A 25,717-nucleotide genomic window follows, 5' to 3' on the forward strand; every position below is an offset into this window, starting at 1 on the left:
GGCTCGTGCAGGACTGACCAAAACAGCGTTGCAGACGTGACGTCACAGAGCCATACCCAGTGGAATCAAGACCTTACAGCATAGTGATGTTAGGAAGGTTTTGCTACTCAGCCAGTATGGACAGGAGGAATGATTACGAGCGACCTAAAGCTCTTCTTAGTACATATGGGCATGTATGAAGATAGACTTAAAAAAATACAAACTTATCCTTTAAAAGTGTCTATATTATGAGAGGCTACGACTGAAAGTTAACAATATTCAGGAAATGCAGATAATATGAGAAGTTCTCTTGTCACACTACTTGTAGTGTCTTCAGGGCAGCTTGCGGGGTTACTCCTCCACTCTGAGACCAGCCCTCATGTGCCCTCATCAAACAGAACAATCATCCACGCCAGCTGTATGTTGTGGAGCAGCTATGATTTACCAGAACAGACAATCTAACATTTTTGAACATGTGTAAGTGCAGATGTACTTTTGGTGCTGTTGAGCCGTAACTTATTGTTGTGCATCATGTTCCAATTCTCAGTTTACAGTGGCCCGTAGTTTCATTCAGTGTCACTTTTATAGTTTATAAAAGGTTCCAAATCACATTTGTGTAACAGTAATGTTTTACTGCTGGACACTTTTGGACATTTGTGTCCTTTTACACTAGATGTAGCCTTTGCTTATTCATCCCATCAACAACAGCGTGAAGACTGAAGACCAAAGAGATTTCTTCTGATGTGAGAGACTTTTCATGTTTTTAAATTTTGTATGATTTTAGATCAGACAGATTCAGTTCTGGTATGTTTAGTTAATTTGCCAAGTGTGAACACCATCAGCATCTGTGCCTACAGTGACAGCTGTCTGTTTGCTTTGGCCGGTGGATGTTTCCTCTTTCTGCCATTTAAGTTTTGTTCATATTGTTTCACTGTGAGCAGGCTGTTTAAGTTGAAACTTGAAAGTTCAAAAAGTGCAGACACATTAAGAAAAAACTGTGTTTAGGCTTGGTTAGCCTCTCTGAGGGTTCACCAGCAATGCAAGAGGTCTTGTTTCTCAATCTTATGCTACTTCCATCTCTGGGCACCACAGGATATTGGAATTTTCCTAAGTCATTAAAAATGCATCCCGACACAATCCTCGCATTCATACCAAACAGAATGTGTCTGATTTAAATGACTGCATTGACATGTTCCTATGCTATCTCTTTCAATATTCTGATTATATCTTTTGTTCAGTGTTGTATGTTCACTTTAAAAAAAAGAAATACATTTTAAAAGTAATGAATTGGAGTAGAGCATCAATGTTTTAATGCAGCCTTTTTTGTAAGAGCCCACAGCCCAGTCCAGTGAACTCAAGTACTGCTTCATCTACACCACCATTTATGTTCCAGTTGGATTTAACCATTACTCATCTAAAAATTTATATAATAGGGAATGTTACTATATTTTCATACAATTGACTTTTGGTGAGATTTGCATTAATACTACAACCAGATGGAGCGGCAAAAGCTGGACGTTCCAACCATTTATCCAGTACTTCTATTTATTTCAACAGATTATTTTGGAAGCCCCGAGAGGCAAGTGAAGAAAAAAATGTGTGTGATCCATCAAAATCTGAGCTAAATTGTTTTCTCTCATTTCGTAAAGATTCAGTATGTAACATTTAGGAGGATCTATTGGCATGGAATAAAATATTTTCTTTAGTGTATAATCATCTGAAGTGTTTTTGTTACCTTAGGATGAGCCTTTTTTAATTTATAGTCTTCCATGAAGTCTGAAATGATGAGCCGGCATGTTTCTACAGAAGTCCAGAACGGACACTGTAGTTCCTCCTTCCTGCTTGGAAGGGGAGTGTGAAGCGACACAGTTGCAATCTGCAAATACACCACTGGACGCCACTAAATCCTACACACTGGACCTTTAAGAACAGGTGAAAAAAACTTTTGCCAAGGTAATCTTACTGTGTTCCTTTTTTTTTTTTTCATCTGTGGGAGAAAAAAGGCAGGTCAAAGTGTTTATTATTGTAATGAAGTTCACCACTAGCACATATGATAAGTAGGACTAAAGGTATGAATTTTTTCTTGGTGAGTCTTAGTTTTGCACCAATTAAAATACATTTCTGGACATGACATTGCTAACACGCAATAAATGTACATAGTGTTTAGAGTACATGGGAAGAGGATATATGCTAACTGTAGATTAAACTGCTCATTCTAAGGTAATGAAAACACAAATCTTATATTCAGGTGATTATACACTAATGAAAACATGCCTATGAATATCATATTCCATTTCTGCCTCCTGAAACAATTGAACAACAAACAAATTCAACATTAAAGGCCTAAAATACATGCTACTCTTGCTCTCACTTTATCTAATCAAGATAGAGAACTCCACACAGGCGGTCTTCTCTGCGTGTTCAAGGGCAGGCAGCAGAATTTCAGTACTAACCGTAAGAACGAAGAAATCAGTGTGCGTTGTGCCCCCACCACTACGGAGTGGCTACTGAGCCCAGTTCTGTTGCTCACTGACGGCAGATACACTTAGCAGCAGTTAATTAGCGGTTAGCTACAGTCATCAGAGAGAAAAGCAAAAAAATATTTTCTCCAGAAACTGCAGGATGAGTCATCATCATTTTTTCCCCTAGGAAATTAAAAACTATGGGTTGTTCAATCTAGATGGACAAGTCTTATTTGCCAACATCTGTGAACATAGTCTTATTTGATCTAAATGAAGACTACAGGACTTGATGAAAAGCTGCATTATTTTACTGCATCCACTGTATTTCATTCCAAACCGGAAAAGGACTACAGACAAATATGTTTTATTCAGTTAGTTGAGGAATGCCAGTCACTGAAAATGACTGAGCTTTGCCTTTAACAACATGGTTCTAGGGAACTTCAAAAACATGTTGCCAGCATACCCCCTCTCTCTCTCTCTCTCTGTGTGTGTGTGTGTGTGTGTGTACTTTACAGAGGCTGAATGAATTAGTCCCTTCAGTAACCCTTTTTACTTGTGGGGATACACCTCAACACGGGAACTGCCCTCATCAACACACACACACACACACACACACAGTAAATATTCTATATGTCAGAATGCTAGAACACATATTGAGTCAGATATTTTAAATGTTTATCGCCAAACTGATCTCTCACTTTGTCATGAATATGTGCAGTGCTGCTCTAAACCCGGCTTTACTAGAATCACATTCATATACAGCTGATTGACCCTTCATAAGCCCTGCCCCTTTTAGGACATCGGTCAACTTCCTCCTTTCTTGTATTAGATATACTATGTGCTAGGTTAATCTATGTTGAAAAGACAACCACATTTTGAAGACGGTTAAAAAAAGTGATATATTCATACATATAGTAAAATCTTAGCTTAGCTAATGTTAACAAAATGCTAGATAACTACCTATTGTTTTGCTAACATTAGCTATCAGATGTAACTAGCTAGATTAGCTAGAGCTTTGTTAGCATTAGCCAATTTCAGACACGATCTTAAGTTAGCTACACGCTAGCTGAGCTAGCGAATCTGAAAACCAAAGGTGAGCAAAGGTTATTAAGTTAAAGTGTATTTGCAGTATTTGGGAAGAGCACACCTCCTGTCATCATGTGCAATGCAGTCATGATAAATTACCATCTGTGTCTTTAGCATAGGTATGGATTGGAACTTCTGATCTCCAATATTCTTTAATTTAGTTTGTTTCTTCCACAGAAAAGCTGTACAGTTATTCAGTGTTCCATCTAGGATGTGATTATTATCAGTGCAAAAGCCTTTAAAACAGCATCACAGGGCTTTATGAATTTCAGCAAAACAACAGATAGAAACATCCATTCATACTTACGAGGAGCCACAAAGTCTCTCATTGGAATGAGTTCTGGTTAAAGGTTGCTAGGATGAATCAACATGATGTGTAGTAATCAATTGTACAATAAATAAATAAACTGCATCCTATCAGTTAGATGAGACTAACTTGGAATCAGATCAGTTTGGGATACGGTCACACTACACCTTCTTGGGTACATTAGTGATGATGGGTTTGGGGCGAGTCTTAAAGATGAGCTTCCGTTTGATGAGGGCGGACACAGAGTAAGAGGTGGAGGTTGGTCCTTGCTGGTTCGTTTCCATGGGTACCTGTGTGATGACACTGTTGTCGTGGCTGCCCAGGCTATCCTGTGAATGGCTGGAGTGCTTGGTGAGGACGGCAAAGGGTTTCTCCAGTTTCACCTGCTTCCCGTACAGAATGTGGTGTCCTACGATCAGTACCGGGACCCCCTAGTGGAGGGAGGGAGAAAAACAGCGGTGTAAAATAAGACTATGGGGAGGGAGGAAAGGGAAAGACACTCAAGACCCCCTACTTCTGTCTACAGGCTAATCTAAACTGACTAGTGCACTGGTTGTCAAACTGTGGTGCATATACCACTGGTGCTACACAGGCTCCCTCTAGTGGTATCTCTGAAGTTTTTTTTTTATATAAATTAATAAAAAAAAAAAAAAAAAAAAAGATATATATATATTTTATCAAAATACTACACAATTCCAAATAAAAATACTTAAACTATGAGATCGCTTAAATATAATTGATTATTAGAATTTCTAAAAGTTTTGCATTTCCTGTAATATTTAGTTTTAATATCAGCCTGCTATGTAGTCAAGTTCAAGAACTTAGTGCACACATACATCCATGATTAGTAATGAGCAGAAATGTTAAGGTAAAATGAATGGTTCAAAAACACTGTAATCGTGGCTCCAAACAGGAACCATTACGAAGAGAACCAGTAGGACCCCTTTTCCACCACATTAGCTCTGCTTTATGAACTGGTTCAATTCAGGATTCAACAGTCAACAGGAAATGTCATTAGAAATAAAGCTGCCTCCTGTGTGAACTGCCTGTAGGTAAACAGAGTCAGCCCACACTGCTTTACCTTAACGTCAGTCATAATGGTGGTACTTTTTGTTTACAACCCAAAGATAGAGTTTACGGTCATACAGGGCTAAAGGAAGGTACTTCATACAATACATATCCACAGTTTGCTCTTAGAGGCTCATATTTATATACTAATTTACAACAAACAATATAGAAAGGATAAATACTAGAGCTCAAAACGGTCAGTTGATTAATTGAGTAGATGATTGGCAAAGTGAATCTGCAGCTATTTTAATAATCAATTAATTATTACACCACAACTTCTCTGATGTGAGGATTTGCTGATTGCTTTTCTCTTCTACTATATTATTATGATAGTATTTATATCAATATCTTAGGATTTTAGACTGTTGGTTGGACTAAACATTTACAGACATCACATCTGGGAGGAGCATTTTAACATTTTCTGGGTTCCCATTCTCTTAAAAAAAATATTTTCAAAGACCTTTCCAGGACATTTTGTTGACAGTACAGCACAACACACAGACTGTCATATAATTTACAGATAGGCTTAGTTTTTCCAATTATTATTCCTCCTTTTTTAATGATGCAGGACAGTTTACTACATTTTTCTGCAAACCTTAGTGAGGGGCTAACATACAATTTAAGTTTTCCAGGACAACAAAGATTATTTCCAGGATACTTAGTCATTGTAATCCATTTCTGACTGGAAAAGCAGTCTCTAAACATGCAGGTTTTCCAGGATTCGTGGGAACCCAGATTTTATACACCAATCTATTAATTGAAAAAAAAATAATAGTCAGCATTAATCAATAATGAAAGCAGTCGTTTAAAAAAAAAGAAAAGAAAAGACAACTGTACCACATTTGTAACAATGAATTTCAGAGATGTGTTCATTGGCTGGATAGCCAGAAATATGATGCCATGATCTAACCTCTTAGTAACTGTTTTCTTTGATCAATTTTAGTGTTCTATGGCCTGTTGGTTTAGCAAACACTCTACAAGCCAGTCCACAAAGGCAAACAGTTGCAATGTTCGTTTTTCAAAGGAACAAAAACTGTTTTAATTTAATTTTACTGCATATTGCATAAAGAGTATATATTTTTCATTTATAGTCCTATATCTTCTATTATATTTTGTTAATATTCTTAGATTGTGATTCTTATAGTACTTGTACATTTGTACTATTTGCACTACATTACCCTGTGCTACTGTGTCTGACTTGAATTTCTCATACGGGGATCAATAAAGGTACATCTTATCTTATTATACCTTATCAGTGAACCAAAACACAGGCCAGCTGTGGCTGTCCTATCAGACAATGATCTAGTTCTGATTGGCCCCACAGTATCTCAAATACTCAGTTTGCATTTGTTGGCTCACCTCTTTGGTGTAGAGCAGGTCTCCCATCACATTTCCTGCCAGGCCAGAGTTGTGTCTGGTGATCACCTCTCCCTGCAGCTCCACCAGCAGCCATTCTGGAGGACTGCTGCCGTCCACGCTGCCTCTACAGGAGCACATACACAGCAGCAACTAAACACACCTGGAAACACTTCACTGTAAAGTCAAGGAATGGAAGTCAACATAAAGACAAACTATCTCAAAATATTGAATTAGAATCTCAAAATAACGTTTTCTTGACTCATTATTTTGACTGATACCAAGTCATTCTTTTGAGATAAGTAAAAATACTGTGAAAATCTCTCATTATATTGAGTTATAGAATCATTTTTTCCATCACATTGACGTTAATAAGCTTCCATGGTAAAAGTCCATAATACTGAAACGTCAAATATTTTCACTCTGAAGCCTTTTTAAAGAAAATGTGAGCGTTTACATCCCAGTTTCTGCCACAAACCTCTTTTCCATCCAAACACAGGCTTAGCTAACTAGCTACTGTTTTAGCGCTATCTCTGGGGACGTCCTTATGGTGACGTTATTAGAAACTAGCCTACCTAACGTTATATCAACCGTAAGAAATAACGTTACTAACGTTAACTACGTTAAGTTAACACGTTAATTCACCAGGCAACATTAAGCGACACTAAAGTTAGTTCACCATTCTTACCTTACGACTATTTGAACCATTGTCCTGTCGGGTAGCGCAGACCGTAGAGTGGTGTTAACATTACCTTCGTCTACGTTAAGCTGGAAGATAACCACAACCAGTATTCATGCGGTAATATTTCCCGCCAGCTGAACGTGCCTCGTCTTCTTGTTTTTGCGTGCTGTCAGCGTAATGACGTATTTCCGTTTCTTCCGGTCTGTTTCGGGAGATTCATTACCGGTTCAAATGTCCCCAACGTGGCTGCTGCTGTTTTCCAGCGTGTGGACCTAATAGCAAAGGAAGTTCAGTGACTGTGGAGGAAAGCCAACAGGTAAACCATGTTTGTAATGGCGGAAATACGGTTCAGTGACTTGTTAAACGCACAGCCTGTGTGTCTAACCTCTGAGGCTTTTACTTTAACTGCAGGTTTACAGGTTGTCTTTGCTGTTGCCTGCCCAGCTTTAATAACCTGTCTGTGTATGTGTGATTTCCCTTATAGTGATAACAATGGGTGAGTTCAAGGTGCACCGTGTTCGGTTCTTCGACTATATGCCCAGTGCTATCCGAGCCATGGCGTTTAACAGCCGCACCGAGCGACTGGCGGTGGCCCGAGCTGATGGAGCTCTGGAGATCTTCAACTTCGCTGATCACTACTTCCAAGAAAAGGTAAGGGCGAAATTCAGATCAGCTTCCCACATGCTCCACTTGTGTGAAATCATGTGCTGAATTGGGCACATTGTATACACAATGTTATTCAGTGAAGTCTCATGAGTAAGCGTCATCCTGTGTTTTGGTTGATAAAAAGCTGTGGTAATGTGAGTTTAAAGAGCCGTATAAGTCTAATGTAAGTTAGAGATTGTGCACGAACATGAGCACTTACAGCCGGAGGTAAGATGTGCAGGGATAACCTCCAGACTGGTTTTGGTTTTGATCCACAGGTCATCCCAGGACAGGACGGCAGGGCTGTTGAGGCTCTGTGTTGGGTGGGCCAGCGTCTGTTCAGTGCTGGTTTGAATGGAGAGATCACAGAGTACGACCTGGAGAACATGAGGCCCAGGTACACTGTGGAGGCCTACGGAGGACCAATCTGGACCATCAGTAGTAACAGCCAGGGAACGCTGCTAGCGGTCAGTCAAGACCTTGTGTGGATATTGTATTTACTCTGTGCTTCATGTTAAAAATCTTCCACACTGGTTATTGTTTATTGAAGTAATAAGCCTCATTTAGCCTTTAGCTCTGATTTAATAATTGAATGTTTTGTGTTCCAGGTCGGCTGTGAGGATGGGACAGTTAAGATGTTTGAACTTCTGGATGAGAGGATTCGGTTTCAAAGAAACCTCGAGAGGCAGAAAGGTAAGAGAACTAGCTGATTCAGAGGTATTTTTCTTTCTCTTTCGACACTGTTCATATTATATTTAATTGTATGTATGTGTCCTGCAACACGCTTTTTATTTGAGCTCCTTAATGTGATAAGTGTACAAAATGTAATTTTAGGATCACTTGGCAAATAAGTAAACTGATGATTATTCATTTTTGTTTTCGTCCAAGGACAAATTGTTGTGTCATTTTGGACCCTGCCTGTGACACTGTGCTTCATTTTGTTTTATGTGATTCTCTAGGTCGTATCATATCTCTGTCCTGGCATCCCTCTGGTACACTGATTGCTGCTGGCATGATGGACATGATCAGAATCTTTGATGCAGAGACAGGTAAGGAGATGCAACTTGATCCTGGAGTGATTGGCGGCAGAGCCTACCATCAGTTTTAGTTTGGTGTCTGTTAAATTTAAATTTCCTTAAATAGCCCCTAATGATGTGATTGTGACCTCTCGGTTTGCTTTTGCCGACTTCAGGCCACGCCACACACAGACTGCTGGTGGAGAGAGGCGCTGGAGCATCCAAGAGCAAAGAGGTTGTGGTTTGGAGCATCGCCTTCCTGTCTGATCACACAATCGTTAGCGGCGATTCTGCAGGGAAGGTCCAGATTTGGGACGGACTCACAGGAACTCTGGTCAAAACTCACCTGGTCACCAAATGGGATGTTCTGGCTCTGGCTGTTTCACAGGTAAGTGTTGGGATGTATTACACAGCCTCTAGACTAAAGGCAGTTCCTACAGAATCCGTGACGTTAAACTGTCTGTATGATCACCAGGATGAGAGCAGTCTGGTAGCTGGGACGTCGGAGGGCACAGTCGTCCAGTTTCAGTTCATCGCCTCCACCGTGGACCAGCAGGATAAGGAGTGGGTCCGAACTAGGACTTTTAAAAACCACTCGCATGATGTGAGGGCACTTGCCCACACCGAGACTGCTGTGGTATCTGGAGGTCAGTGTTAAATCTGCTCTTGGTGTTGGATTGATGTAAATCTTTCTGCTCCCTTTTTAAACACAAAGTAGGGTCTCAAGTCATCACACTTTAAAGTCATTTTAAAAAAAATACTTTTTTTCATATTCACTGAAACTTTCACTATATCCTGACAGTAGAACAGGAGACAGATAATCTGTGAAACAATCTGGTTCCTCTGGCTCCTCCTAGTGCTCCTAATGGTATTTGTGAGAATCCACCGGGCCTGAATGAAAACAACCAATCAGATCCAAGAAAGATTGAGTCTCATTCTGAGTCTCTCAGTCCCTGGGAATGAGACTCAACAATCTACTGTCTTCAAGCTTCCAAACCAAAGTGTCTTATATCTTCCTTGACTCTGATTGGATGTTTTTGTTCAGGCTGCACAATTATTATAGTAAAAAAAAAAAGTATTCCATCAAACCTTTTATTAAATGTGAACTTGTGAACAGGCAAGATGATGATGATGATGATGATGGTTTGTTTGTAATCCTTTCAGGTATGGACACCCAGCTGGTAGTGCGACCCCTGCTGGACAAGGTGGAGAAGAACACCCAGGAGTCAGCACTGCGCAAAATAGCTTTCCCACATGTGAGTACATATTTAATAGAAACAAAACTCACACAGATCATTAGAATATAAGAAAAGCCTTTTTAAGGCCACTGTAAAACATGACTGTTCTCATGGTGACATGCTTCCCTCGGTCTGTCTTCCATGTAGAGAAGCCTGGTTTGTTGTGCTAAGAAAGCAGGACTGCTGCTCTTCCAGTTCCCTGATCATTTAGAGCTGTGGAGAGTAGGGGAGAGCGATGGACTTGGTGAGGAAAAAAAAAACACACAAGCACACAAAAATATATATATATTGCATTATACTGCAAGAAGTGGCACACAGTAAAACTAAAGGAGATCTAATAAACAGGAAAAACAATAGTAAAATTCATCTTTATGTGACTGATCAGTTGTACAGTGTCCCCTTTGAGCCAGTCTGTACTGTGTGTTAACAGGAAAGCCTGGTGACAGTCTACCTGTGAAGAGAAATCCAGAGAAACTGATCCAGCTAAAGAGGAAGGTGTGTATCCTGGTTTAACATTATGACATCTGTATGGCTCAGTGGAAGCTTAACTCTACACGTTCAGATGTCTCCTCTGAAAACATGGCTGCGTGATGGTGATGATGATGATGATGATGATGATGAAGTTGGGGTAATTTAGCAGTACGCCTCACTGACTTAACTAATTTAAAGTGTGGAGAAAAGAAAACGAGGCATCTTCCATTTGGTTAACCTTTCAACCAGATACTGTAATTCAATTCAATTTTATTTGTATAAGTTATCTCAGGACACTTTTCACAATAGAGCAGGTCTAGACCGAATTCTTTATTATATTAATATTTATTATTATGAATTAATAATATATTAACATTATTTACAGAGACCCAACAGTACCACCATGAGCAAGCACTTGGCGACCAGTCAGTCAGTCAGTCAGTCAGTCAGTCAGTCAGTTTCTTGTCTTGTTATGCAGAATTTAGACATTATTTGCAGACATCCAGTTCCCTGTTTATTATCTGTCAGCTGGCTTTGGCTGATTTGTGGCTGTTTATTAAATGTTTGGGTTTGGATGATAGAAACTGTGCTGCCTTTCTGCAGGGAGAGGATCATATCTGCTGCAGTGCTCTGTCTCCGTGTGGAGGCTGGCTGGCATACTCTACTGTCTCCGCCGTCCGTCTCTACAGAATACAGTACAACAACATCAGCATCACCAAGGTAGGCTCCTCCACACTGATCTTCCTCCTTTTCACTCATTCTATGTATATTAGCTCCTTCTTTACAGAGACAGTGAAACCTGAGCAGCTGTTTAGAACATGAGATCAATGTAAACCAAAGTCTGTAAACATCCGCAATGTGATTTCAGTGTTACACTCCATGATGAAGCTCTCTTCTTCCTCCCTCCAGGTTTCCAAACTACCCAAGGACCTTCGCTCGGCCCACCAGCTCTGCTTCTCCTCCGACTCCTCCAAACTCTTTGCCTCCTCCAGCCATTCTTCGGTCGTCATTGTTTCCCTCAACCAGCTGGAGTGCAAACACCTCCACACTCTCAAACCCAGATCAGGTGAGTCCAGGGTCCTGACTCAGTGCTTATGGGGTTTTCTGGAATATTATATATATAAAATTATATATATAAATTTTGAGCAACACATTCCACAGAGGCAGAGTTAAGAAATGTGATTGTTTCTGTGGAAACAAGGGTCACACAACCTCACAATTTACCCCCATAGACGAACGTTAACAGTTAATTAATGGGCAGCCACTTTATTATACTACCCATGATCCTTGTCATAGTGTATAGTGTTCATTGTTGGGCAGCAACTAACAACTATTTTCATTATAGATTAATCTGTCCATCATTTTCTTTATTGTTTTTCTTTTCTTTTCTAAAACCGAAGCTGACGTCCTCAAATGCCTTGTTTTGTCCTCAACCCAAAGTTACTCATTTTACTGTCATACAGGTCATACATTTTTCACCAATACAACGACACAACATTACTCTGGAGCATGGCTTAGCCTAGCGGTCAAAAAGCTATTTGTGTTCCTCCGTCCAGCAACACCTGTTCCCCAAATGAAGGTTCAGACCTAAAAGTGATCTGAAGCATGAATGTGACACCTGCTGGACCAATTTGGTGCTGCATACACTTAGACATGGCCAATGCCGTCTCTTGACCTCCAGTTTAACGTTAGAACTGCAGCCTTTATTTGTCGGGGTATAAAGTGTCTTTGTGTGGTGACGTCCAGGCTCCAGACAGCCGGTGCACCTGCTGTTTGCCAGCGAGGACGGAAAATGGCTCGCTGCAGCAAACGCAGACTGTGAGATCCACGTCTACAACCTTCACAAGCTAAAGGTGAGTCTTTTCCTCCTCTGTCCATGTCATTTCTTCATAGTTCTTGATAAGTGAAATCTAAACTACTTACGTCTCTGTGTGTGCCTGCAGCTTCACTGTACAGTTCCAGTGCACAGCTCCTGTCCCACCGCCATAGCCATCCACCCAGTGACCAGCAACCTCGTCGTGGTGCACGCTGACCAGCAGGTAAACCGTTTTTTCCTACCAATAAATGACACGTTTCTCAAAGATAGTATTGAGATCTGGTTTCAGTGTGTGTTTTCTGTTTGTGTGTGTGTGTGTGCTGCAGATCTTTGAGTACTCCTTGATGCAGAAAGAATACACAGAGTGGAGTCGGAAACTGCAGAAACAAGGGCTGCACTCTCTGTGGTTGGAGAGGGACACGCCCGTCACCCACATCAGCTACAGTCCCAAAAACCCAGCTCACATCTTTCTGCACGATATGTTCATGTTCTGCATCATCGACCAGAGTCTGGTACGTGACCCGTCACCTGTCCACCATGTTGGTACAAAGCCTCCTCCTGTGCCACGTGCATTTCAGATAACGGTGGAGATTAAATACAACTACAGCTTTGTTTCCACATGCAGCCCCTTCCTGAAGCAAAGACTATGCTCTACAATCAGATGACACTGAGGAGTCTTCCCGAGCCGGAGAGGATCAGACACAGCCACGCCTTTAAGATATGCAAGAATTTCCAGGTACCATTATGACACTGAGCACTGCCTCTATGGTAAATGGACCTGTACTTGTATAGAGCCTTTCTAGTCTTCCCCAATCAGAGCTTACACTGACGGCCACAGTCCCCTTTCCCAACATTCACTCAGTGATGGCAAAGTCCACGAACAGGATACATCACACAGCCACGCTTCTGGATTAAGTATCTTGCTCAAGGATACTATTTCCAGGAGCCGGGGATCGAGCCCACAACCTTCCGATTAAGTGACACTGAGCCACTGCCCCCTGTGTCTATGTGAGGAGAGACCCAGGAAGTCAAGTTTGAGTAATTAATAAACTCAGTAGTGAATTGTTGTTGTCTAGCAGGAAAACTTTAGAAATGAACAACGTTTGCATATTCTGAGATTCTGGAATTTTTAATGAGGTAGAAACTAGAGATGACTTTTTAAGGATTTTAATGTGGAATGTGATATTCTGTCCCACAGCACCTCCTGTGTGTGAGTTTACTGGAGGACCATTCGCTGGTTGTGGTGGAGCGCCCCCTGTTGGACATCATGTCTCAGCTGCCTGCACCTGTCCGACAGAAGAAGTTTGCCACATAAACAAACTGAAGCGAGTTTCCTTGACCTGTTTGAGCCCTTAATTCACTGTAGCCAAAGTCATTTTCAACAAATGTTAACGTGTCTCCACTTTGTAAAGACTGCTTTGATAGAGTAATAAATAGAACTATTTACTGTCATTCTTGTTTGACTGAGAAATGTTGATTGTGTGAACAAATTTAATACATTTGAATGATTTCTCTGTTTTAAATGTCATATTAATGAGTAATATCTATGAAGATCCATGTGTATAATGTTTTTCATAACTGACTTTTTTGCTTCTAGCTAGGGAGATAGGTCATAGCTCATTTTTGTGCAGCCCCCTTGACATTTAACACAATGTTTCTATAATTACATCTGTTTGCACAAATTTGAACAAACTTGTTATTTTTTTTTACATTTAAATACATTTATGGTGGAATTTTCAAAGACTCAAATGAATTGATAAACAAGTAGAATCTCTGGACCTTTTTGATGCCAGAGTCAGGAGCTGCCCTCTGACACACCTGCTCAGTCATGTGACCAGTGTTACAGCTGCTGTTCAGACAGTAGAGAGCACTGCTGAGCTGCACTAATACTATCATACCAATGACTGGGTATATTTTCAGATTTTATGGTCAAAAGTTTTGGACATTTAATTCATCTTGGGAGTCAGTCATGTTCAAACAGGTAACAAATTATAAGAAAGAGACTTAAAGCCCCCCTCCAGTCAGAAATCAGTGTTTCTTCTTGTTCCTACAGTGTGCTGTTTGAATGCTGTCTGTACAGAGTTTGACACTAGAAGGATGTTTTCACATTCATCTGCTGAAAACATTGGATTTTAACAGGCTTAGAGTGTGATACACACACTACACCTACACACAAGGTTGCTGCATTGTACAGCTACACCAAATCCTGAATAAAGCTAATGAAAGGAACACCCGCTCCTTTGCCCAGCTAGCTACCAAACTAAACCCCCACTCACACCAGTGAAGCTGGGATTTGTGCAGATGGAAATCCAGCCTTATGTGTTCCAATATCAGCTGTGAATACAGAAACACACTGAGAATTTGTTTTCTTTAAAATCCAAGGTTTCTTTATTTTGCTTCAAAGAAGCTCTTACACTTAAGTCCCACTGGGACAAATCTACAAGATATCCAACATAAGATAAATACAAAAAGTCTTCCTCATCCACTCATGAGCATTCTAAAGCTTTCAAATGCTCAAACATTTCAAATGCAAAACAGACCAAATAAATAGATAATTATAATATTATTAGCAGTTAAATTATTATTTTACAAAACTATACAATAGCTATTTTCTTCGATGACAAAGCCATCAGTATGAAAAGAAGTACGTGATAAAATACCTGCACTATGCAGAGACCTATAAAACACACATCATAAATTATTATAATGTCATTGTGACAATAAATAGGCCTACAAAAAAGGCTGATGTGAATATGACTTTTGAAGCCCTCATACAAAATCCCAAGGGTATCGGATGTGGGTGCCCAGCTGGACCAGCGAGCCCACTGAGCCACCCTGTAGCACTCCACACCCCTGAGTTAAGACTTTTTTTTCCAGAGAACTTGGTGCATTTTAAAACAAACACAACATTAACTGTAGTTGACTCTGACGCAGGTACAGCCCACAGCTACTTCCACATTAACCGGCTTCAGCTGGTATCTCTTCACGTCGTCATTCCCGCTGCAGAGCTCCCTCTTGAGAAACACCCTTTTCTGCGTTAAGGGGACTGAGTTGTAGCTGAGGCTGTGTTCCGGGAGCTGCGAGTTGTCCTGGAAGAGGATGCATCCGGAACACAGGCACTGAGCCTCGGCATAAGTGGTGGGAAAGTGGTCCTCCTTTGTTACGTGTCTGGAAAGGAACAAGATGGTTACAGGTGAACAGCTGATCCAGAGACAGAGAGGAGACATCCAGTAAAATGACGCTTCCCTGAAATTGCATTTTCTACACCAATAAATAAAAGAAATCTGAATAATTATTATCAGAGGAAAATGGGTTTTTTTGTCCCGTGTGACTGTGCTGCAGTATGATACAGTATAGAGTATATTCTCTTAAAACTTTCACTATATCCTGACAGTAGAACATGAGACAGATAATGTGTGAAACAATCAGGTTCCTCTGGCTCCTCCTAGTGCTCCTAATGGCATTTACAAGAATCCACGGCCTGAACGAAAACAACCAATCAGAGCCGAGAAAGACAGAAAGACACTTTGGGTTGGAAACTTGAAGATAGCTGATTGTTGAGTCTCAGCATCTATTGTTCTCGGCTCTGATTGGTTGTGAGCTGTGTGCGTTTAATTGAGACTTGAGGTGACAGGCAACAATGCACATTACAGATTATGATCAGCATACTGGAGGGCAAAAATCTAGTAAAGGCAACTAAGGACTTTAATCACAAACTTTGTTTTGCTAGTCTAAATCTAAAGCTGTTCAGTCCTAATGCTGAGACAAAGAGTTAGGAGGAGGACTCTGGAGCATTACTGTAACTTTTAGAAAGCTTAGAGTAACTGCAAGTAATCAGGAAACAAAAGAAAATTCCAGTTACCTACAGTTAATAATGTGCTACAGATTAGAGATAACACATTTCACTGAAATGCACTGAGAAGCAATTCCTGTGTTTCCCAGTGGATATGTGCCAACAAAGCTGCGCTCACTGCCTGCTGGGGGGACTTTCCCTACCCTGGAGTCGGCCCCAGCACTAATTAATATGAATATTAATGCATCATGAGGCATCTGGGGTCTGTGCAAATATACATTTTCGCCTAAAGGGTTATTGTATCATTTGGCTGTAGCCTGATGGCGCTGATTGTTTATGGCTGTAGCGTTCCCTCGCATGCATTTGTCCCCACATATCTTTAAAAATGTAGGCTACTTAATAGAATTCAAATGATGTTTTCAATGATCCATGGATGATGGATTGTTTATGGCAGCGCAGTGTCCACACTGTAATGTTGTCTAAATATAAGGAAAGGTTGGACAAAGTTCAATGACACAATCTCATACACTCATTCTCCCATCACTCCCACAATTCCCAAGTCAATCTTAAACTGGGACTCCTTGTGATGGCATGGGATGACAGCCTCCACCCATAAAAAATACCTGGCAGCTCAGTTTGGTGTCAAATTTAACAGAATAATGTTAAACATGTATATAACAATATATTTGGAAATAAAACAATGTACTGGTTTCTTTAGATATTTGTATTCAGTGCTTTACTAATAATGTTTCTCAGTTCAAATAACTTCATTTGGGAGCTTTTACAATCACACAGTGATATATGTGTATATATATAGTGATATATGTGTTTGAGATTAAATATATAAGATATTTCTGCCACACATCATGGGTATCCCTCTAGATCCGCCCCTGCTCGTTCTTTATTCCTGCTGTAAACAGTAAGAAAAGCCCCAGGAGGGTACTCACATGTATCTCCAGGGGGAGAGGGACCTGCCGCTGTACTCCCGGGGGGGCGGCTGTGTTTGGTACAGCTCCACCGGGCAGGAGGCAGGTGAGCCGGATGTGACGGTGGTTGAGGGGTCCGCGGGCTGCGGGTAGCGATTCTGTAACTTCCGCTCTGCTGCCCCGGCCAGCTCGCGCTCTTCATAACACCTGGACGTCCACACGGGCACGAGGAAAAGTCCAAAGATGAGAATCTGTGGAAGGGACAGACAGACAGACACACACACACACACACACACACATACAGGCGTCAGCTGGAGCGATGGAGGCGGCAGAGAGAGCAGCCTGTCCCGTCCTGTCTGTGTCTCACTGACCTGTTTCATGTCCATCATCCTGTCTGTCTCTGCGTCCTCGCGCTGACCGGTAGTGAGGGGATCTGCTTTGCTGTGACTGTCCATCGTTCTGTCTGATAGCTCTATTTATCAGTGCACCTGGGAAAAACCGGGCGGCATGAGTAAATGGAAATGCTAGGCGATTTAGTTCCTCAACTTCCTCTTTCCTAAGTGAGAGTAGCCTCCGGCAGAGAGGCAGGTGTGAGGGAGGGAGGCAGGGCTGCACGCGCCGTCACAGGAATGCATCAGCCCAGGGATTTTCTCACACACACACACACACACACACACACACACACACACTTGTGTATAGACAGGCTGAGCCCGCTGACGACACACAGGAAAGATGCTGTCAGACAAACAACTGGAGGCTGTTGCTGCGGGGACACCACAGTCTGAAGTGTCCTCTTCACATTCATGATGCAATAGTAACTCAGAGGCAGTCTCAGAGTCATTCAGTTGCTTCATGTGTATGTTTAATGTGTGTATAACTGGAAATGTATGAGATCACAGACACAATTATTCTAAACTTAAAGGACCAGTGTGTAGGCTTCAGCAGCACTGAGCAGTGAGGTTGCAGATTACAACCCCCTCGCCTGACCCTCGTGTTCCAACCTAGTAGGATAAAGTACAGTGGCAACAAAGCTCGGCTATCTAGAGCCAGTGTTTGATATGTCCATAAGAGGACCCACTTCCTGTGTCAGTGACAGCTCATTCTAAACAAAAACACAAAAATTCTTATAATCTTTGTGATTATACACTAATGAAACATACCTATGAATATTAGATTCCATTTCTGACAATAGATCCTCCTCAATGTTACACACTGGACCTTTAAGTTTCTTCTGAAACTTTCTATCTTCAGGGGCGGATCTAGAAAAAAAAATGTCTGGCCACCCCAGTTTGGTATGCTAATACTAATTTAACACATTAATTTAGATACATTTTTATAATTACATGTTAAAAACAAACATTGGTTTTTGGAGTACCATTTTGAAGACCCAAGTTTGGCGTTATGGTCGTTGTCATCTTCATATCTGATCAGCACTGCCTAGATTGACAGTGTGATCTGAGTTTGGTGCGTTGAGCTGGACAAACTCACTGAGAATGACCTGTCAATCACAAGGTAGCCACGCCCTAAAGCATATCCTGCTTTATGGTCTATTTTACTCTAAATGGGACCATCAGTTACTAAATGAACATCATGCTGTATGGAAGAAGACTGAAACTAGAGATTGAGACTATAAACTCATTAGGAAACTGTTTACTGAGATAATAAATGTGAGAAGTCTGCTTATTTCTCCATAAGGCTCAATACTATCGGACTTTTTCTTTTTGCAACTAATGCAGCTGCCCCCTGCTGGCCATTACATAGGATGCATTTTTAGGACACTTCCACGTTGGCTTCACTTCAGAGACCCGGAAGCTCTGTGCATTGTACTGTCAGTGGTTTAAAACATTTTAGACTAGGGGATAGGCTTAATTTCATTAAAATAAAAAGTATTTGGAAGACATTTTTTTGAGTTGAGTTAAGGAGTTCGGTCTAGACCTGCTCTATTTGAAAAGTGTCCTGAGATAACTTCTGTTATGAATTGGCGCTATACAAATAAAATTGAATTGAATTTAGTTCAAATATCTTCATTTGCAGGCTTTTCCAAGCTATGTGATTGTTTGTGATTAAATCAGACCAGCCACCCCCTGACCATCCCATGAATATTCCTCTCGATCCGCCCCCGTCTATCTTACCTTTTACCCACCATGGTTTTATCCATCATTTTTATTTATTGTTATGTTGTACTGTGTTTGATGCTTATTGCTTATTGTAGAAGTGTCAAACCAGAACCCCACCTAAGGGTCCCATTGCATTTCCATCCCTGATTAGTCCACTAGACAAAGAAAGTAGTAAAATAAGTAAGAAATGACACATATTGTTCAAACTGCACTTTTACTTCAGGCATCTCAGACTGTTCATCGTCTTAGTGTTTTTATGATTAACAGCATTAGCACTTTGTCGACCAGGTTTTGAAAGGTGTAATACAAATAAAGTTTATTATTATTCATTTATCACTTTATTCTGTTATTTATATGTGTGGGTGTGGGTGTGAGTGTGAGTGTCCATTGAGGATTAAGCATGTACTGATTAAGGCTGAAGTTTCCATCACTACAACGTTCCCTGTAGTGATAAAATTGTGTGTGTAGTATGTTACATCACATTAATGGACTCATATTGGAATATACCTTATATTCTCATACATTTGTAAGACAAATATTATTGTTTGTGTGTTTATTCATTTATTTACCTGTTTATTTCAGGGCTTTGACACTTTTATGTGAAATTTTTTTCCCGATTTTATTATTTATTCAGCAAATTCAGCTGTTCCTTTTTTGCATATATTTGAGAATATTTGTTTGTGTTTATTCAGAACACTCAGAAATTAAATTAAAGCTACAAATGTTTGTTTATTTGTGAACGTTGAGGTATACTCATGCAGTACAATGTGGTTACAACCTTAGAGAGAACATAATGAATGACATGGAAACATAAAAAGAGGAACAAACGTGAGTTCAAAACAAAAAGGTTGCAGCTTTCTGTTTCTTTTACACGGACACTGTGTTTTACCTTGCATAGACTTTTCTTTTTTATAAATAGTCAGACTCAGCAATTAAAATGCAAAAACATCCAGACAAAACTCCTCTTCCAGCCTCAGAGGGTGGTGTTAACCTGAGCTGAATTGTTCAGAGAAATCCCAGCAGCTTCGATGAGGTAATGCTTGTTTGAATACAGCGCTGTAACAGGGGCAGAGATACAAAAATAGCTTTGGATTTGTTATTACTTTTAATCTCCTGTGGTTATTCTGTCAAGAGAATGTCCAGGTTTGTATGGCTGGCCCAGTGACACCGCCAAGCCTCCTGTGATAGAGATAAGGTGACAGCTATTTTTAGCAAACCTTTGTGGCTGCAGCATAATGGCAAAGAGGCGTAAGAAAAAGGCTTAAGAAAGTCTCCTTTGTAATGGGAAATGGACCTGTACTTGTATAGTACCTTTTGTAGTCTTCCGACCACAAGTGCTTTTACACTACGTGCCACATTCACCCTTTCACACACATTCACACAGTGATGGCAAAGCCCATGGAACAGAAACTAACTCATTCATACACATTCACACACCAATTCAGGGTTCAGTATCTTGCTCAAGGATACTTTGACATGTGGCAGGAGGAGTTGGGGATCGAACCAACAACCTTCCGATTAGGGGCTGTGCCTCTGAGCCACAGTCGCCTTTGTATAAATTCTACTGTCATAGCTGATTGTTCCTTTACTGTTTTGACCCAACATTAAACGCTTGTAACACACACACACACACACACACACACACACACACACACACACACACTGTCTTTCTTTCAATTTGCAATTCAATTCATTCTTATGGGTGCCATGATTTTTTGTGTTTTCCTTTTTCGATATCCAGTTCGTGGTCACTGAGCCTGTCCTTGGTGAGGATCTGTCTCTGCTTTCTATGTCTGACAGTACAGAGATATTCTGACCATTCATAATCTCTCTTTAGGGTCAGATAACATTCTAATCAACCTGGCTTTTAGTCTCTTATTCTTTCAAATGTTCCAAATAAGTTTCTTTACATTGCTTTATAATTTGGTTTACTTGGTTACCTGGTTTAATTGGTGTTTGTGAAACTGGTGAGAGTGTGTCTGAGAGGGGGTAGTTAGTCATAGCTAACTATGAGAAAATTGTATCATGAACCCAGTATTGTGTTTCATCCCTATTTCTGAATTGGACGTAAATCGTTAGCTGCAGAATTGTCCAATATGAACATAATTCCTAGGGATACTGGGCTGTGTTAAACTTTCAGCAGAGTCAAAATCAGTTGCCCCGACATTCCTTGCTATGGTGTTCTCCTTGGACAACTTTCAGTCAACTTTCTCCTTTCCTATGCTGTTATGCTCATCTATGTTGAAGAGAACCAAATTTCAAAGATTGTTAAAAGATAAAGCGACATATAGTCACATGTAGCAAGCCAAACACAGGCTTTACATTTATATAAAATTATAAAATTTGAAAATATCTGTTCAGTATTATTTTAATGTTAAACTTGTTTTATCTTTTAGCTCAGACTGTTTTATGGGATTTATGGCAGCACCAGTTATTTACTTATCAATTTGAACTACAAAATACGTTGTTTGTAAACCGTTACTGTTCCAAAATGAAACCCCTTTTCTGATCTGGCAAGGAAGCTTTAGCCTCAAACATAATTAAAATTAGGGGAATTTTTTTTTTGAGTCATTATTTTGTCAGAGGGGATCTTCCTCATTGTATTTAAAATAATATTTTTTTGTCTTTTTGGGTGACACATCCAACCACCGCAACTTTCTCCTGTGGACTGCAGGGCTTTGTCGGTTGAACAGGAATCAATGCAATCTTTTGGCCATTTGCTGAAGCGACTGATGCTGTCCCTCCCATTCTCTGCTCTTCTCACCTTTTCAAGATTAGTTTACTGCCATTTCCTCCCTTGCCCTGGCTCCTTTCTGCATCCATATTTCTCACAAATGCTTGTTCAAAATTAAAATTCTTCAGTCAGAGATTGTCAAACCCAAATGTCACCCTTGACTGGAACCAGCTCTGTCAGAAATGTTTGCTGTAGAATTTTACATTTTATGCACCCTCCATCGGCGTATGCTTATGTAAAAAGTCTCGGGTTCTCTCAGCACACAAACCCGCAACACAAGTTAATAATCCAAACCACTTTATTTATTTCTCCACCACACACACTATTTACAACACTTAGCCTGCTTCAAAAGTCCATGAAGGTTTTCTCCAGTTGTCCTTTCTGTTGTGTGTGGCCCAGGTCCAGCACACTACTGCATTAAGAGAGGTGAGTGTGATTACTCAATGTAAATCAGATTGCTCCTCCAACAACTCCTGAGAAAAACATCTGGTTCTTAGCTGCTACGTGCTCTGTATGTTCACCAGTTCTACTTTCTGATATGCACCCTTTTAATTTAATTCAATTTCAATTCAATTTTATTTGTATAGTGCCAATTCATAACAGAAGTTATCTCAGGACACTTTTCAAATAGAGCAGGTCTAGACCAAACTCTTTAAAACATTATTTACAGAGACCCAACAGTACCACCATGAGCAAGCACTTGGCGACAAGGGCAAGGAAAAACTGCCTGTTAAAAGGCAGAAACCTAGGACAGATCCTTCGGCTCTAGGTGGGTGGTCGTCTGTCTCGACCAGTTGGGGTGGGGAGAGAGGGGGGGGGGGGAGAGAGAGAGAGAGAGAGAGAGAGAGAGAGAGAGAGAGAGAGACAGACAGGTGCATAGCAACAACAGTATTGGCAATGGCAATCTAGCAGGACCATGGCAGGAGGCTCCACCAGGATCGAGAAGAAACCTGCGAGACGAGAAAGCACAAGAACTCCGGGGAACAAGTGAAGTTAGTAACATGCATTAATGGGACATGAATGAGTGCAGTAAGAGAGAGGAGAAGGGATGAGCTCAGTGCACCATGGGAAATCCCCCGGTAGTCTAGGCCTATAGCAGCATAACTAAGGGATGGTTCAGGACTCACCTGATCCAGCCCTAACTATAAGCTTTATCAAAGAGGAATGTCTTAAGCCTACTCTTAAATGTGGTGAGGGTGTCTGCCTCCCGAACCACAACTGGAAGCTGGTTCCACAGGAGAGGAGCTTGGTAACTGAAGGCTCTGGCTCCTGTTCTACTTTTAGAGACTATAGGATCCACAAGTAGCCCATACCTTTATGAAAAACAACAGCCATCTTTATAGGTATCAGTTTCAACACGACACCGGTCTGAAGTGAATGCCATCAGATTTCAAGTTGAAACCTGTGCAGAGAGAGATTAAATGTGTGTCAACTCTTATTGCACAAAGAGAATTCAAAAGAGAGAAAGGTGCACAGCAACAACAGTAGTAACAAATATACTAATAAAAATGACTACTGTAACCCAAAGCATCTTTATATCTTTCTCTGCTCTGGTTGTTTTCATTCAGGCCTTGCAAATTTTTTAACAGATTATTTATCTCATGTAACTGTTAGGATATAGTGAACGTTTCAGCAAATAAGGGACAGATAAAGAATATTTTAATAAAAATGATCCACTGCATCTTTAAATTCGATAGAAAGTCTGCACTGTAAGAAACAGTCAAACGTATTTGTAGGTTAATGAACTGTGCTACAACAAAGAGAACAACTGACACCGGTTGTTGTCTGGTGATGCGGGCTTCACAGTGCGTGTGTGTGTGTGTGGGCAAGCGCAGTGAGACATTATGTCAGTATGAAGGTCCTACGATCTATCAAGAGAGGGGAATATCCTCTTATCAACATGAGTGTGACAGGGGCATTCACAATTAACTTTCCACTGGTCAGTCCCCTGGGCTGGATTCAACTTCTTTACCAATGCAGGCCACCAATGTATGTTTCTTTCCAGTCCGTTTGTTGTTGTTCTATTATAAGAATGTCCCTTTTCAGAGCGTCTATCTGGAGAACAATCAGGGAACGAGGACAGCGTAATGCCATTGTAATTATTCAAGAACAAATGTCATTTAATCAGTCAAATAATAACTTTTTAAAATGCCACGGTAATTTGAATAAACCCATTAAAGCTTTAGGTTTAAAGGTTCAGTGTGTAACATTCAGGAGGATCTATTGGCAGAAATGGAATATAATATTCATAGGTATGTTTTCATTAGTGTATAATCTTCCTAATTCTAAATATAGAAATCGTTCTGTTTTTTGTTTTTTTAATTATCTTAGAATGAGCTGTTTTTCTCTACAGTGGTGGAGTCCGCCATGTTGAACTGTTATGTTTCTACAGTAGCCCAAAACAGACAAACCAAACACTGGCTCTAGATAGGGCCGTTCACGCTACTGTAGCTTCTCCTACACGCTTTGAAGGGTGAGCTTTATTTTGTTGGTTGGAATGTGAAACCTTACCAGATGCCACTGAATCCTACACACTGGTCCTTATATCTATTATAAAAACTATCTATGCATTTATTGTAAGTTGTAGCCTGTCCATATAATAACAACAGGAAACTGCTATGTTGTAAAGATACACTTAATATAAATAAATGTGCCACAATAACATTGTTGAGTTCAAATATCTTCATTTGGGGGATTTTCAATGCAAATATTCGTATATATTTCTGCCACTCTCTGGCCACCCCATGGGTATTCCTCTAGATCCACCCCTGGCAGCAGGGTGAGGGAAAACTTATTTTGTGCAATGTTGGGTGACTCTTTGGCTATGTTCACACTTTTTTGCTCAGATCCGTTATTTGTTAAATGTGGCTGGTGTGAACATGTCACGGTCCTCAAGTGACCCACATCATAATAAAAATTACATGAGTTCTGATATAGATGTTCACACTGAGGTCACATTGAATCAGACCTGAATCTGATTTGGGTCACTTTCATACATGGTCCAAACCAGATTCAGGTTTAATTCAATGTGACCTCAGTGTGAACAGTTATATCAGAACTCATGTGATTTTTATTGTGGTAACCCTAATTGAAAAAGATCCCATTCCATTGCTGCCTTTGAGTATTTACTTGCTTATCTAAATTGTAATACAGTTGGTACCAGACAGAAGGAAAACATTGCGACTGGTGACTTGGTGATCGGGTTTGCACTTGCTGCCATCTTGGCAGTTTTACTGAAGCTGGAAAATCCTAATTGATGCTCGGGTGGACTCCAACAGGGGTGTAGCTGAGGTGGGACAAGCAAGCTGTAAACCACCAGCACTGACACGACTATCCATTTAATGAAACAATACATCTCAAAGATTTAGATGAAGTGATGTGAACTATTTCAGAGGGAGAAGTTGGGACTTTTTGGATAGATTGTATGTGTTCTTGTGACTAATAGAGGAACTACAGCGGGAGTCACTGTCTTCGCAGGCTGAAATGGCAGCAGCTCTCGCGATTAAACTACAAATTTAAATACTAAAGTTCAATGACAAGTCATACATATCACAGTCAGATTTTCAACCACATTCAGTATCTCTGTGGTCCAGATCAGAACTGTGAAGAATCAAAGAATGGGAGTCAAAGCAGCCATTTCAGATTTACACTGATCAGAGTCGGGATCCACATTCAGATCTGAGCTTTACTTATAGTTCTGCGGCACATGATAGAATCATATCACACTGTCACATCCACTCTGTTGTGATACAATACTCGATCAGCAACTTTCACATATTTCCTCATTTGTTTGTTTTGCATCTCTGCCCCACAGTACATGATAATATAAAGTGATAGTCTCATTTGACTGATAAACATTCCTATAGCACTGACTGGGACACTGGGTAAATGCCTCCGGGCACTGACTCAAGACTTGGAATGGCTCATCTTCACCCACAGATAAATGTATTTCTCCACTGGGAACGGCGTGCTCACTCTACAGGGATGTTTACTCAGTTGCGGAAAAATAAGCAAATTTAGG

At 40.5% G+C, this 25,717-nt stretch overlaps 3 protein-coding genes across 3 annotated transcripts; 1 reads left to right on the forward strand and 2 right to left on the reverse strand.

Annotated features, from left to right (window-relative positions):
* Positions 1-3,660: 3,660 nt before the first annotated feature.
* Positions 3,661-7,101, reverse strand: chtf8 (CTF8, chromosome transmission fidelity factor 8 homolog (S. cerevisiae)). Its single transcript, XM_051383363.1, has 3 exons — positions 6,947-7,101; positions 6,262-6,385; positions 3,661-4,265 (listed from the first exon to the last, which is right to left on the reverse strand). The coding sequence occupies exons 1-3, from the start codon at positions 6,964-6,966 to the stop codon at positions 3,996-3,998; spliced, it is 414 nt and encodes a 137-aa protein (XP_051239323.1). The 5' UTR covers positions 6,967-7,101; the 3' UTR covers positions 3,661-3,995.
* Positions 7,102-7,136: 35 nt separating this feature from the next.
* utp4 (UTP4 small subunit processome component) lies at positions 7,137-13,578 on the forward strand. The gene is made up of 17 exons (XM_051383198.1): positions 7,137-7,256; positions 7,425-7,591; positions 7,864-8,052; positions 8,194-8,278; positions 8,545-8,634; positions 8,778-8,989; positions 9,077-9,248; positions 9,766-9,857; positions 9,987-10,083; positions 10,270-10,334; positions 10,914-11,030; positions 11,220-11,376; positions 12,057-12,163; positions 12,254-12,349; positions 12,453-12,638; positions 12,752-12,862; positions 13,325-13,578. Exons 2-17 carry the CDS (start codon positions 7,433-7,435, stop codon positions 13,439-13,441), a joined length of 2,052 nt encoding a protein of 683 aa, XP_051239158.1. The 5' UTR covers positions 7,137-7,256; positions 7,425-7,432; the 3' UTR covers positions 13,442-13,578.
* Positions 13,579-14,486: 908 nt separating this feature from the next.
* On the reverse strand, positions 14,487-17,437 carry il17c (interleukin 17c). The gene is made up of 3 exons (XM_051383351.1): positions 17,217-17,437; positions 16,867-17,096; positions 14,487-15,294 (listed from the first exon to the last, which is right to left on the reverse strand). The coding sequence occupies exons 1-3, from the start codon at positions 17,298-17,300 to the stop codon at positions 15,036-15,038; spliced, it is 573 nt and encodes a 190-aa protein (XP_051239311.1). The 5' UTR covers positions 17,301-17,437; the 3' UTR covers positions 14,487-15,035.
* Between the last annotated feature and the right edge of the window lie 8,280 nt (positions 17,438-25,717).

Source organism: Dicentrarchus labrax, unplaced genomic scaffold, assembly GCF_905237075.1.
Source record: "Dicentrarchus labrax unplaced genomic scaffold, dlabrax2021, whole genome shotgun sequence".
NCBI lineage: Eukaryota > Metazoa > Chordata > Actinopteri > Moronidae > Dicentrarchus > Dicentrarchus labrax.

Excerpts from the sequence above, each read along its gene's own strand:
- chtf8 (XM_051383363.1), bottom strand. The coding sequence starts at position 6,966 with ATGGTTCAAATAGTCGTAAG. Across the intron at positions 6,386-6,946 it reads ATGGTTCAAATAGTCGTAAG|AGGCAGCGTGGACGGCAGCA; the intron begins GTAAGAATGGTG and ends GTGCTCCTGTAG. Across the intron at positions 4,266-6,261 it reads ACCTGCTCTACACCAAAGAG|GGGGTCCCGGTACTGATCGT; the intron begins GTGAGCCAACAA and ends TCCCTCCACTAG.
- il17c (XM_051383351.1), bottom strand. The coding sequence starts at position 17,300 with ATGGACAGTCACAGCAAAGCAGATCCCCTCACTACCGGTCAGCGCGAG. Across the intron at positions 17,097-17,216 it reads GGATGATGGACATGAAACAG|ATTCTCATCTTTGGACTTTT; the intron begins GTCAGTGAGACA and ends TCCCTTCCACAG. Across the intron at positions 15,295-16,866 it reads CTCTCCCCCTGGAGATACAT|ACACGTAACAAAGGAGGACC; the intron begins GTGAGTACCCTC and ends GTTCCTTTCCAG.
- utp4 (XM_051383198.1), top strand. The coding sequence starts at position 7,433 with ATGGGTGAGTTCAAGGTGCACCGTGTTCGGTTCTTCGACTATATGCCC. Across the intron at positions 8,053-8,193 it reads GCCAGGGAACGCTGCTAGCG|GTCGGCTGTGAGGATGGGAC; the intron begins GTCAGTCAAGAC and ends TTTGTGTTCCAG. Across the intron at positions 12,863-13,324 it reads AGATATGCAAGAATTTCCAG|CACCTCCTGTGTGTGAGTTT; the intron begins GTACCATTATGA and ends TCTGTCCCACAG.